General features: G+C 36.1%; 2 protein-coding genes across 5 annotated transcripts; one reads left to right on the top strand and one right to left on the bottom strand.

Moving 5' to 3' along the window:
• The first annotated feature begins 600 nt into the window (after window positions 1-600).
• LOC113302270 (sodium/calcium exchanger NCL-like) lies at window positions 601-6,257 on the top strand. 4 transcript variants are annotated; one of them, XR_003336726.1, is made up of 9 exons: window positions 601-1,308; window positions 2,447-2,632; window positions 3,027-3,208; window positions 3,899-4,038; window positions 4,141-4,417; window positions 4,497-4,799; window positions 5,068-5,332; window positions 5,458-5,543; window positions 5,684-6,257. XR_003336726.1 is itself a non-coding variant. In XM_026551163.1 (8 exons), exons 1-7 carry the CDS (start codon window positions 864-866, stop codon window positions 5,314-5,316), a joined length of 1,782 nt encoding a protein of 593 aa, XP_026406948.1. In that variant the 5' UTR covers window positions 601-863; the 3' UTR covers window positions 5,317-5,332; window positions 5,684-6,257. The 4 variants fall into 4 exon arrangements, 2 of the variants coding, with proteins under 2 accessions (XP_026406948.1, XP_026406947.1); XM_026551163.1 differs by lacking the exon at window positions 5,458-5,543; XR_003336725.1 differs by having other exon boundaries at window positions 602-1,308; window positions 5,068-5,543.
• Window positions 6,258-7,020: 763 nt separating this feature from the next.
• On the bottom strand, window positions 7,021-7,539 carry LOC113305841 (RING-H2 finger protein ATL40-like). Its single transcript, XM_026554838.1, has one exon. It carries the CDS (start codon window positions 7,537-7,539, stop codon window positions 7,021-7,023), a length of 519 nt encoding a protein of 172 aa, XP_026410623.1.
• Between the last annotated feature and the right edge of the window lie 5,349 nt (window positions 7,540-12,888).

Genomic DNA, 12,888 nt, shown 5'->3' with positions numbered 1-12,888 from the left:
TAATAACAGATAACATATCAAAAATAAGAATGGAAAAACAAATCAAATAAAAAATCGAACAGAACAGAAGCAAAACCTAGTAAATTGGTATGTCAACATCGGAATATGAAATCGAAACAAAAAAATTTAATCGAAAAGATCTACATTGATGTTAACAAATTCAAAACCTAGAAAATAAACAAAAATTCAAAAACGAGCTTAAAAGATCTAAAAAACGATTCAAAAAACCAAATTAAGCTTCGGAAACCTAAAATAATAGATCCTAATGGTCCCCTTCAGTAATAAAATGACACTGACGGGGCGGGGTAACCAAATTCACCCATTTTGGACCTTTTGGTCCCATGAGGAACAATTGGTCCTGCCATCAGCAACGAGCAATGAGTCCAAAAATGGCGCGAATTCCGAAAAATTGGTCCTGCCATCAGTTTTAGATATTAAATTTTATATTATCGTGTGTAGTCCTTGTATTCATTGGATAGACAACACTTTAACGCGGTTACACGGCAAACCCATCAACATCCAAGAGTTCTCGTGATTTCTCGGGTCAAATTTAAAATTTAACAAAGTTCTTATCCCCAAGAGCATTTTCTGGTTAATAACTCGTCCTGGTGCGTGATGATGATGCATACCATATATGTGCAAAACTTTTGCTAGGAAACAAAGTATCTGTATTTCCCTTGATAGCATGTTAGCATTCAATTTCTTCCTATCCCGAAATTAAATTCCCCTTATGTAATTCCAAATTTTGTTTTCAATCCTGGGGTCTCTCCTTCTCTGTTCACACAACTGTATTCTCTGAATCTTTCAACCTTCGAACTCAAAAAGAAAAAGAAAAAAAATGCTCTGAAAAAATCTGTACAGCAATGGCGGAAAACACTAAATCGCTTTTCTTTTTTTTATCGACTCTTTTGCTACTTGCTGGCCAAAGTCAGGGTAGAATCATATCGAAGATTTCTTCTCCCACTTCTTTTTCTGAATCTGGTTTGATTTCTAATGGAATAGATAATGTTGAAAAGCAAAATTCATATATCAGTCTCAACACACTGGTTTCTTCTTCTAAATCTCCTCCTTTGACTAACAATAGCAAAGCTGAAGAAACATGTGAACAAACCTATGGATTTTTACCATGTACAAGTACAGCTATGGGAAACCTGTTCCTTATATTTGTTTATGGTTACTTAATGTTCACTGCTGCAAGCTTTTTATCAAATGGAAGTGAACTGTTGTTAGAGATTTTAGGTCCTGGTATTATTGGTGGTCTCTTTCTTCCTGTTCTTGGTGCTCTTCCTGATGCTTTACTCATTGTTGGTATGTTTCTTTCCTTTTTTAACCTCCAGTTTTTTTCTTTTAATTATTATCTTACTTTTTCAACATATGAGATAATAGAAGCATGACTTTTTGAATGGTTCTTGAAAATAATACATTACACTATACTGACCTCTGATCTCCTGAAGTACCTATTTACAAGTACAGAGCATTGGAAAAGACTGTTTCCTTTTAGTATTAATTTTTAGGGAAAAAGAAAAATTTAGCTTGAGTGCTTGATGCTTCTCAAACTTCATCACCCTATGAATCACGAGTTGCATGTTGTAGTCAAGCCTGTGTGCCGAGGACGTAAACGACCGAGCCACCCCTGTCGTTGTGTCATGATGAGGGGACTGACTGGTAGGGTAGGAGGCAGAAATTGGCCCATAGGAAACTTTTAGGTTGTTTTTGTGAGGACATTTTATCTTACATGAAGATTGTATTAGGAATTATAGGTTTACAATGCAGGAGAGATGAATTCAAATTTTGAACAAGTTCCCAACTATGAGAAAGTCTTAAACATACTGTTTTGTTATACGAAACCAGATATACACTTGGGTTACATAACTAAATGTACTGCTTTCTGTACATTGTTAATTGTTTCGGCGTAGAGGGTAGTATTTTAACCACCTTGCGGGGTGTTAAGAATATTTTTTCCCAGTATTAAATGTGTCTGTACATTTTCTATAAGACTTTTCGTGAAAATCTAATCTTCCGGTGGATATTTGACATTTTCATTTGGAAAAAGTATCTTTTAATATTGACCATGTCTATTCGGCTTCAATTTTTTTTTTTTACTGTTTCAAAATTGCACATAACTTAGAACTCATGGTAAGCATTATACAGTTAATCTACGTTTGAAATTTGACTTCGATTGATTGACTCTGAGTTCCACTGTAATCTCTTACTAAATGACTCATCTATGTATTCTGTTCTACAGTATCTACTCGGATTCATGTTTTTCTACTGTTTAAACTATGTATTCTGTTCTACAGTATCTATTTGGATTCATGTTTTTTTTATTGTTTAAAAATTGTACACATACAGTTAATCTGCATTTGAAATTTGACTTCGATTGATTGACTTTGAGTTCTACTGTAATCTCTTACTGAATGACTTATCTATTCATTCTGTTCTACAGTATCTGGACTTTCTGGAAGCACAGAAGTTGCCCAATCTCAGGTCCTGGTGGGTATGGGTTTGTTAGCTGGGTCCACCGTCATGCTTCTGACAGTGTTATGGGGATCTTGTGTTATCATTGGCAAATGGGACATTGAGGATTCTAGAGCTAAAGATTCTAAGGATACAAGAGGATTGAGCTTAACAGGTTAGCTATCTATTGTACGGCTGAAAAATCTCGTGTGTCCATGCTAGGATTCTGTAAAGCTACCAGCACTTTTTTTTTTTTTTTAAATCTTTATTGGTATTATTTCTTAATATTATAAGACCAGTTCAGTTGATAACTTATGTTTCAGTCTTTGCATTCTTGTGTAGATCTTTGCAGAATCTTGTCTGTAATGTATAGGTAGCACTAATATTTTTTAGTGATAATATGAAATATTTGGACATATAAACATGCAATGTGTAACATTTATTGGTGGTGTTTCAAGGTCTTGAGAGAATTGCAATAGTCTAGGGTAATTGGTGGATCTTTCGATTCTCTTATAGTCTTATGTTCTTGGTAACAATGTGATCAGCAACTTTTCTATTTTGATCTGTAGAATCGGGTGTAAGTACCGACATCTGGACAAGCTATGCTGCCAGGATCATGGCTGTATCAATCATCCCATTTGTTATTGTCCAACTACCAGCAATCTTCCATACAAATTCTGGAAGACGTTTGGCAGTCTTAGTTTCACTAATTGTTGCTGTGACGCTGCTAGTCTCATACTGCGTTTTCCAGGTATCTGTCACACTTCATTTGCACCATAAATCCTAAGTTTTAGCAACCGTTATCTGCAATAAAGAAGATTATTTTTTGACTTTAGCTCTCATTTTTCAACCACTTTAAATGTTTGCTCTGAATATGTAATAACCTACTCCTTGCATCAGATATTGTACTCTATTTCTGAAGAATGCTGAGTGCGATGTTTTGTTTTTGTGTTAGGTTAATTAGGAGTTGACCATATATATTATGTGAACAGTGAAAAAGTGCCAAGACTAAACGGAGGCTATAGTTTGGACGTGTATTAGCTTTATCCAGATAGATCTCGATGATTACATAAACATAGTAACAAGCTGGCTGTATGTGGCAAGGCCTAACCCCCAAATAACTAATTGATAATATGATGTCTGAAAGTGTTTTTTTTCTAATGAATAAAATACATCGAAAGATTCAGCTTACTTACGTAGAGTGGGTTAAACACAAATAAATCTAGTGAAAACGGGGATGTCTTGGACCCATTTGAAACCTTGCTGCTTATGTATCTCGCATAGGATACTATAAGATATCCAGAAAAGAGTTGCTTCATCAAATCTATCCTTGCTACAGAAGTAGATAGGTGTAGGTCAGAGTAGCCACAATAAGTTGGAAGTTTGACCAGATGTACTTAATTAATAGTACTCATGAGACTTTTTCTCTTCGTTGACACAGATATTTCAACCTTGGATTCAAGAGAGGAAAATGGCATATGCAAAGCACAAACATGTAATTGCAGGACTTTTAAAACACATGCATGGATTGGATAGGTTCCTCACAGATGATGGTGAACCTGATGAAGAAGTTATAAGAAAGTCCGTCGTTATATTAATCTTCCTTTTCATTTCTTTTCTTTTCTCTCCTTTGAATGTATAGCTTTCTTGTTTTTTGACTTGCTCAAGTTTGAATAATGACAGGTTGTTTAAGACGATCGATGAAAACGGGGATGCATATCTTTCGGATTTAGAACTAAGAGCGTTAATCATAGGAATCCGTTTTGACGAGATCGATTTAAATAAGGAGGATGCTGTTAAAAAGCTACTTAGAGACTTCGATACATCGGGTGATTCCCAGGTTGATGAGAAGGAGTTCATCGAGGGAATCTCAAAATGGCTTAAAGAAGCCAAGCGCTCTGTAACTTCTGCTAATAGTTCTACTCCCCGTGCATCTAACCTTGTAACTGCGTTTCACAGAGTAAGTTCATTGGAACCGTTGTTCAATCCTAGTTGTTACTTGATTTTACTATTTTGACAACTTTGAAATGTACATACAGCAAACCAAGGAGGAACATGATCTTTTAGGAAATCAGGGTGATGACGCCGAAGAAGGTGCTGACAAGCCCAAGTTTACTTCATATAAAGCAGTAGGGATGTTGCTTCTAGGAACTGCTATAGCTGCGGCATTTGCAGATCCCCTTGTTGACGCTGTTGACAATTTCTCCACTGCGACAAGTATTCCTTCTTTCTTCATCTCATTTATAGCGTTGCCTTTGGCCACCAACTCCAGTGAAGCAGTATCAGCGCTTATTTTTGCCAGCCGTAAGAAGCAAAGAACTGCTTCTCTGACATTTTCCGAGGTTTGTTACTCCCCCGCTCCTCATAGTTTTCAGACTAGTACAATGGATGAAGCAAAGTTGCCCAGGCATTGTATTTAACATGCAAGTCTTCAAGTTCAAAACTCAATTATCTAGCACGATCTGCAAATGTTATTTGACAATACACAATACATTCTTCTTAATTGTTTACATAAGAAGCATGAAATTGTCATAACTTTAAAGTTCAGAATTTGAAGAAAAGTATAATTATATGCACTATCTAATCTCGGACGTTATTTTTTTGGAACAGATATATGGAGCTGTAACTATGAACAACATTCTCTGTCTGTCGGTGTTCTTATCGCTTGTCTATGTAAGACAGTTGACATGGGATTTCTCTGCAGAAGTGTTAGTGATTCTTATTGTTTGCGTCGTGATGGGTCTCTTTGGCAGCTTCCGTACCACATTTCCTCTCTGGACATGTTCAATCGCATTTTTACTATACCCATTCTCTCTGGCACTTGTTTATGTTCTGGACTATGTGTTCGGGTGGTCATAGATTCAGTCATCATCAGGTATTAACTCTTGGGGTTGTGGATATTTCTCACTGATGCTTAACTCTTTTTTGTATATTTTGTTCTAGAGATCTGGGCCTAATCGGTTTTTCTTAATGAAAAATTTATATGTATATATGTGACAGGCAGTTCCATCCATCTTTGGTTTGTACCAGATGTCTGTCTAAAATGTTTTATATAGAGAGTGGAAATTTACCCTATTAAGAAGCCGGTAAGAATTCCAATTAAAAGAAGATAACGAGTTCAAGTGCAAGCTGGGCTGGATATAGGCTTGCTTTTTCACCGACTTTTCAAGTAAAATATGAGCACTCCTTACTGAAACCTAACATGATTGAAATTTTATATTGCAAGGACTAAGGAATGGTGGTTTTAGTTGGAGATGGCTAGTTAAGCATTGGATATATCGTATCTGGTGGTCTCAGAAAATCATCATATCTCAAGAACTCTGGTTTTTACTTCGCTGCTGTTCTAGCATCGGTTATTAACAAAGCATGAGCCCTTTGGTTGGAAAACATGGCCATGGGAAAATAACACGTACAAAATCTGTCGGATAATCCACAAGGACACATATTTTAGTTTGGGGAAGATAATTTTTACGCCTTCACCAAAAGTTTCATACTCATTTAGTCCTATACTGATAAGCTACTCAAGAAAGTACATGTATTCATATTGTAAGATGGCACACCCTTACTTGAAAGGGATCCATCCCACTGACTTGTACCTTTGTATCTTGAGTTAAAAGATACAAAGGAGACATGAAGTGAAAAGTCTGGTCTGGTTGATGAATCATATGACCACGGGATTAGAGCATGAATTGTAATTTGGCATGTGGCGCTAAGGCATGTTGAATTAAATGCTTAAGAACGGTGGCCTGAACTTAAGTTGCATCTCCCGCAAGCAATCGGGGGGAACTTCATTCTTCAAATTTGTTTGTTTTTGTTTTCATCGTGGATATACATTTTGGTATGCAAGTTATGGCGATTTTAATTCAATATGTCCGGCAATTTGCACAAGGTGCTTTTTAAGTCGTAAGCACCTTTTAAAGTACACTACTACGTCAATTTAGACTTTAAACACTCCATCCAAGTGATTCTTAGCCAGTGGCATAATGAGACGCATAATCATATCAAGCTCGATCCATGTGATATGTTTACTATACGTGAATAACTGAAAGAATTATACTCGTATCAGTTTTCTCTTAGTAAGAAAACAAAACCTTTGAGAAGAACTCCTTCCTTTATGTACATTGTACTTTCTGAAATTGCCAACAAAAAAATCAGCAAAATAGGTACAACACTGAAGAATTCTTGGATTTGCTAGCCTAACTCGGTGTACGTTCTGTATACTTCATCAAAAGAAAAAGACTCAATTTACATTAAACGAGCAAGATTAGAACCGAATTCCGCCACCTCTTGGCCAACTTTACGCACTAACACAAACTCTATATCCAGGATGAAAGCAAAAGAAAAAAAAAGTTTTTTATATATCATCATTGATGAACAGATGTTTTTCGTATACGTATATGTATACCAATAATACACGCTTCATGTGCGTATGGTGTATCTACAGTTTCTTCTTCACAAAATGTTAATTGTTTAAAATCCCCTTCAAATTCAACAAGGATTACATCTAATTACCTCACATGAACCGAACCACCGTATTGCTGTTAGAAGTTTACAAGTCATCACCTAGCTGATAATCACCACTGCAGACGGTTGGCCTGCTTGGACATCAACACCAGTAGAATTGGTTCTTCTTCCAGGGTCAGCTTCAGTTCGACATATGGGGCATGTAGAATGGGATATCAACCATACATCTATACATTTCGCATGAAAAACATGGTTGCAATTAGGTAGAATTCTAGCTATTTCTTCTTCTTCCTCTTCTAAATTAACCAAGCAAACTGCACATTCGATACAGCTCGAGTTGTCATCAGTTTGTTTATGAACGTATATCGGCAGAGACGCAATCGTTGATGGTTCAAGTCCCGACTTTGGTGGTACTGGATTGTCCGAGTACGGGTTCCCCGTTATGTCACCAAGTTGAATATGCTGCTGAGCTCGAGCTTGACGTCTAACAACAAATTTGATATAAAGATAGATGACAAGGACTAGAATTGAAACAACAAACAATAAGATCATCGCTGTGAGCAAAATCGCGTTGATGATTTTGAATTGGATTTCATTATTGTCTCTCCTGTAATTCATGTTGGTGATGGAAATCAAGAACAAACAATCTTCTTTGTGTTTTCTTCTTCTTCTTCCTCCCCCTCCTCCTTTCTTCTTGGGAAATTTGGTGCTCTGGTTTGTTCATTGTGGTTAGGACTTACTACTTGTTAATTAGAAGTCATTGACTTAATTAAATTAAAAAAAAGATAACTAGTAAAATTCTGAAAGATTTATTGGCTCATCATTATAGTTTGTTCACTGTGGTCCTTTCTTATTGTGCTTGTCGACCTGAGGTAAACAATTGACTCCTTCAACACAAGGTTGGAAAAACGGTAACAGCCGTGATCGTAATAACGCGTTTTGACGAACTAAAAACACGTTACTTAGGGGAAAAGGATGCATTTTTTAGCCGTTTTGTTAATAAATTATGGACTTTATAACGTTTAAATCGAAGAAAAAAATGAAAAATGATTCGAGAGTCTCTGAAAGTTTTTAGGGAGCGTTTCGATTCTTTATTCATGTAATTGTTGCTGTAGTTTGAGCTAAGTTTTAGTTTACCATTGCGAAAATGTTTAAGATTTTGCAATGGACCCTCCTAGGACAGATAATACATCACGATTTGATGGTTCCTTCTACCTGCATTTGCATTATTTAGTGACACAGAGAATAAGATTAGTCAAATGTCATCTCTTTTCTTGGTAGCTACACGTCTACCACATCCCCTACACAACTCAAGAAATTCCAAGCCAACCCTAACCGTTTTATTGGCAGGCTTAGCTATCAACATTTTGTTAGTCTGATTGGGAGAAAGTATGAAAGAAACAAAGACACCTAAAAACAATAAATAGGTAAGTGCCAGACAACCCACCTGCTTAGAAATTGTGCATATCATGAGATGCGTGGATAGTAGTAACCTGACGATATGTTTCCAGGGGAAAAGAAGCAAAATAACCCTGTCAATTAGAGGGATTCGGTTTATTTTGAAACGGAGGGAGTATTAGATTTTAATCTGTTTGGTGCCAAAGAAACAACCACAAAACTTTATTATAGCTGTAAATGTTTTGCTGGAAGAGACAACATTTAAGAGGAACGCACATAGGCATGGACTCACGAGAGATCCTAACAACTAAACGGTAGTTATCAGCTTTATTGTGAATCTATACTTTTCTAATGTTTGATTTTTTTCTCCTAATGATTAGTAAACGTGGTGAGCATTATAAGCCAACCAAATCTTTGAACCAACATGTAACCAGATTAGGTAAGAACCTACCACCTCCCGTTAGAGTGGGAACCATTTAGTCTTAGCCCCAGTTTAATAGCGGGGGAATTCATGTTTAGAAACACACATATGCATTAACTGAAAAAACCATTACAAATTTCAACTAAGGATTCTTCCCTCAGAATGCTGTCCAAGAAATGAGGAGAAGTATCCCAAATGTTTTTCAAACTAAACTTCCTAGCCCGACGTGCAAGTCGGTCCGCAAGCTTATTCTTAAGACACTTAATATATATAACCTTATAACTCAAACAACTAGAAAGGGAAATTCGACAATCTTCTAAAAGATCAAGACACCGCCAATCCAAATCGCCCTTGCCTTCATTCATAAAATCCACCAACTGAAGGGAATCACTTACAAAAAAGGACTTTAGAAAGATTCATCTCTCTGCCCAGGAGATAGCCAAAATTAGAGTTGTTGTCTCAGCACCAACAACGCTTGGAATCAGACCAAAATCCGTTCTGAACTTCTTTATTCTTCCTGCATTATCACACAGAATAATACCAACACCCATGTTAAATTTTTTATAAGATCCATCAATAAACATAATATGATCAATATCCTGAATAGGAATCCTAACATCCAGTCTTACAGCTTTTTTAGACAGAGAGGGAACAATATAGGTGTTTATTAGTCTTCTAACATCCATTATTATTTTATCAAGATTTATCTGGACATTTATGAACACCACATCACATCTTAATTTCCAAACAGACCACATAACAATGGCACCAATACTTGGCCAGTTCACAACATAAGGAGATAAGCCCATCAATTTATCAAACCACCACATAAAGATATCTTCAATCCAATCATAATCAATAATCACGAAGTGTTGCAGAAAAAGAGCAAACCAAATATGAGATGTAATCGGACAAAGGAAAAATAAATGCATCACAGTTTCAACTTCATTTCTACACAAGGGACAACATTCATCAATAGCAGGATTATAGAACTTGAGAAATGTATTTACAGGTAACATCTGAGCAAAAACCTTCCACATAAATAATTTAATCTTTGGTAAACAATCTAATATCCAAACTTTTTTCCAGAAAGAAGCTTCATCAACTGAAATAGATTCATTCGTATAAGCTTTATAAGCTGACTTAACTGTATACTTACCATACAATGTATGAGCCCACATAATATCATCTTTTTCGCAGGATTAATTCCTACAGACCTAATCTTAATAACATCATCAGGAGAAAACAAAGAGGAAAGAAGACCAAGGTTCCAACTGTTATTCTAAGCATCTATAAGTTCACTAACAAAAGTATAATTACCAAAATTTGCATTAGTCGAAACAGGAGGAGAAGAACTACCAGGAAACCAATTAGAAAACTAAATCTTTGTGGAATTACCATCTAAATTAGTAGCATAAGAGTTTCTAATACCTAATCCATCAGTTAATTTAGACTTACCAATATCACCCCAATAACGAAAATAAGCCGCTCTTCTTGAGTTTTTCTTAGACCACCAAAAAGCTCTTTGAATAAAATCAATTTTCGACGTAATTTTTTTAAGGAAAGGAAAACAAGACATATGGAAAACAACTAAACTAGAAAGAACATGCTTTGTTACAACTGTTCTACCTGCCCCATTAAGATTTGATCTTTTAGTATTACCCAGTCTAGAATAAAACTTATCAATTAGGAACTGAAACGTCTTTGTTTTATCTCTTTTAACAAATAAAGGAGTACCAAGATACTTTTCAGAGCTGCTCAGAAATTTAATCCCTAATGTTTTTGAAAGCAACTTAACCTGTTTATGATGCATCTTACTGCTAGTGAAAAAACCTGATTTTTCAAAATTGATAGCTTGACCAGATGCCTTCTCAAAGTTTTTAATAATTTTCATAAGATTCCTAGCATAAGTAAGAGAACTTTGGAGAAAAGCATGCAGTCATCTGCGAAAAATAAGTGAGAAATAGATGGACTATCTTTTCTTAATTTAAAACCTTGTATAATTCTATCATTTTCTCCTTTCAGCAAAAGCTGGGATAAAGTTTCCATACAGATGATGAAAATATAGGGAGATAGGCAATCTCCCTGCCTAATACCCCTAGTAGGATAAAACACTCTATAAGAGGATTTAGCTATTTGTAGAGCTTATGTTTTTCAAACAAACAATATTATCACGATAATGAAGCCATGTCGATTCATACTTTCTGGGGGATTTTTTTTAAAATGTTCATCGTAGAAACAAGGAACCTGTTTAATCTTGAGGCTGAAGGATTGTCGCACAGTTTTAGTGTAATTAATCAGGAAATGTCGTAATTCCTAGGTCTATTAGTGCAGAATCACTGTAATGAATTGAATTGTAAAGTTGTAAATAAAGTGGAATCAAGACCACTAGCGATGTGGGCAGTATCTGTTAGATCATTGCTCGGTCGAAATCGCATGTGTTGTTATCTCAAGCATGTTTGTCAATGTTAGTGACCAAAACTATAAGTCTTGATTTCTAGTCTACTATAGATAAGTCTCGGACTAGGATAGAAAGTATAATTGAGCTCAAGGACTTCATGGAGATTCATCATACAAGAAGAAGAACTACTCAAGGAACCGGTGAAACTTCTCGACAAAAAGGTATGTGAAGACTTGAACTTATCTGTCACTCAAAAGTCTATATACTTTATCTCATACTTCTTGAGACAGAAAATCGTATGTTATATATAGACTTAGATTATACACATTTGGTATTTCGAGTCGAGTATACCTCGCCTATCTATATCTCGAAATATGTGTTGGTAAGCGTTTCGCTTCGACCATGTTTATCTTTACCTAGTAGCGAAAGTCATGATATGTTTCAATCACTTTGAAAATTGCTTTGACGAGAAATGGTGTAACAACTGTATAACGTCCTCTAAGAATGTTTCAATGGTTGGAATGAGAGTTTAGATTACATAACCAATGATGGACATAAGTATTGTTGTGGAAACACATATGTGCATAAGTCCTATCCTTTGAACCAAAGTTTGTGAACTTTGTTGATCAAGAGAAACCGGAAGAATGGCTTGTTGCCAAGTCCGCGAACTCAGTCCGCGAACTGCCGAACTTCTCATCCCGAGAAATTCTGCTGGAGTTGACAAACTTTTTGCGTGAGTACCAGTCCGCGAATGCAGTTCGCGGACCGGCAGAAAGTCTTTGCCGAGATTTTCTGCTGGAGTTTGTAAACTCTTCCCGGTTGCTTAAATCCGCGAACCTAGTGTGCAAACTTAAGAAGGTTATATATCTGAAGATGATTTTTGAACTTAAACTTATAAAGACTAAGGAAACCAGGTTAACGACTTAAATACTTCATTGGGATTGTGAAGCCAGACCGATACTAATTTTATCGTAGTTGTGTGATCTGATCTTGCATCTTCTATCGTACGAGTATAATCATATTGATTGGCTTGAGATTAATATCTCCGATAGGCAAGATATAAAAAGTAGTCACAAACATCTTCGTCTCATTGTTTGTGATTCCGCAATGTCTTGTTTCGCTACCATACGATTAAGATTGTTGTGAGGTGATTGATTTATCTAGACTGTTCTTCGGGAATATAAGACCGGATTATAAATTGGTTCATGTTCACCTTGATTATTATCAAAAGACTGAACAAAAACTTTAGGGTTTTTCTGTGGGAGACATATTGATCCTTTGATAGACTTGTCTGTGTGAGACAGATTTATTTATTGTCAAAGCCTGCGATTTTGGGTCGTAGAAATTCTTAGTTGTGGGTGAGATCATCTAAGGGAATCAAGTGCGCAGTATCCTGCTGGGATAATAGGCCTAGGGAGTACAACTGTACCTTGGATCAGTGGGAGACTGATTGGGGTTCAATTACAGTCCAGTCCGAAGTTAGCTTGGAGTAGGCTAGTGTCTGTAGCAGCTTAATACAGTGTGTGTTCAATCTGGACTAGGTCCCGGGGTTTTTCTGCATTTGCGGTTTCTTCGTTAACAAAATTTCTAGTGTCTGTGTTATTTCAGTTTCCGCATTATATTGTTTTATCTTTATAATTGAAATAATACAGGTTGTGCGTTAGATCATCAATTAGAGTAATCCAACCTTTGGTTGTTGATTGTGATTGATTGATACTTGGATGTTGGTCTTTGGTAACATCCAAGT

This window comes from Papaver somniferum, chromosome 8, assembly GCF_003573695.1.
Source record: "Papaver somniferum cultivar HN1 chromosome 8, ASM357369v1, whole genome shotgun sequence".
Classification (NCBI taxonomy): domain Eukaryota; kingdom Viridiplantae; phylum Streptophyta; class Magnoliopsida; order Ranunculales; family Papaveraceae; genus Papaver; species Papaver somniferum.
The sequence above is the reverse complement of the archived record's forward strand: the minus strand, read 5'-3'. Positions and strand labels throughout refer to the sequence as shown.